This window comes from Austrofundulus limnaeus, unplaced genomic scaffold (assembly GCF_001266775.1).
Source record: "Austrofundulus limnaeus strain Quisiro unplaced genomic scaffold, Austrofundulus_limnaeus-1.0 Scaffold6590, whole genome shotgun sequence".
Classification (NCBI taxonomy): Eukaryota; Metazoa; Chordata; class Actinopteri; order Cyprinodontiformes; family Rivulidae; genus Austrofundulus; species Austrofundulus limnaeus.
The window spans coordinates 1-871 of NW_013958992.1; the positions used below are offsets into that span (position 1 = coordinate 1).

At 50.1% G+C, this 871-nt stretch overlaps 1 protein-coding gene across 1 annotated transcript; it reads left to right on the forward strand.

Annotated features, from left to right (window-relative positions):
• Positions 1 to 17: 17 nt before the first annotated feature.
• Positions 18 to 862, forward strand: LOC106512418 (uncharacterized; the record flags this gene model as incomplete). The annotated part of the gene is given in 1 exon segment (XM_014001041.1): positions 18 to 862. A coding segment is annotated over 1 exon segment (623 nt), but the record flags the coding sequence as incomplete, so codon positions are not given.
• Between the last annotated feature and the right edge of the window lie 9 nt (positions 863 to 871).

The window sequence follows — 871 nt, forward strand, 5'->3', positions numbered from 1 at the left end:
TCACTGGTCCTGTTATCTGTAGGCGGTGTAATCAGCCTGGTCATTTTGCACGAGAGTGTGATGGGGTGCGTGCCCCTCGTCGAACCCAAGTTCAGTCAGATTCAGCTACTCGGCCCCATTCAGCTCCCACCGAACTGCAGAGCCACAGTTTAGGTGGGGATGCTACTGGCTCACAAGCCGTTATTGGAAGTTTGGGTGCTTCTAAATTGATCTCAGCTTGTCCTCATGCAGATGTAGTCATGGGTGGTGTAACAGTCACATGTTTAGTGGATACTGGTTCAATGGTGTCCACGGTCTCTGAAAGTTTTTTTCGTCAGCATATGGAGTCTTGGGGTTTGGAGCATCTCCAGTCGTGTCATTGGTTGGAGCTTAGAGCTGCCAATGGGCTTAAGATTCCTTATGTTGGCTATTTAGAACTTGATGTACAACTCTGTGGCAAACTGATTCCCAACTGTGGTGTTTTGGTCGTGCAGGACCCTTGTGGTGAGCTCCCAGCTAAAGTCCCAGGTGTTTTGGGGATGAATGTAATCAGGAAGTGTTATCAGGAACTGTTTGGGCTGCATGGTGTAGCTTGGTCTTCTGTGTCTGGTGTTTCTGAGGCCCCTCAGTCCGTCATGCGGGCACTGCAGCAGTGTCAGTCTGCCTACTCGCAAGAACCTCATAGTCCTGGAAGGGTTAAGGTCAGGGGTAAAAAGGGCTGTCGGATTCCTGGTGGAGTCATGAAAATTGTGGCTGCCACATGTTCTGATGGGTACTCGGGCTCTACCGCTCTGTTTGAACCTTTAGAGTCCGGATTGCCTTCTGGTTTGCTTGCTTCCCCTGCTTTGGTTCCGGTGATCAGGGGTACAGTTTATGTGCCCATCATTAATGT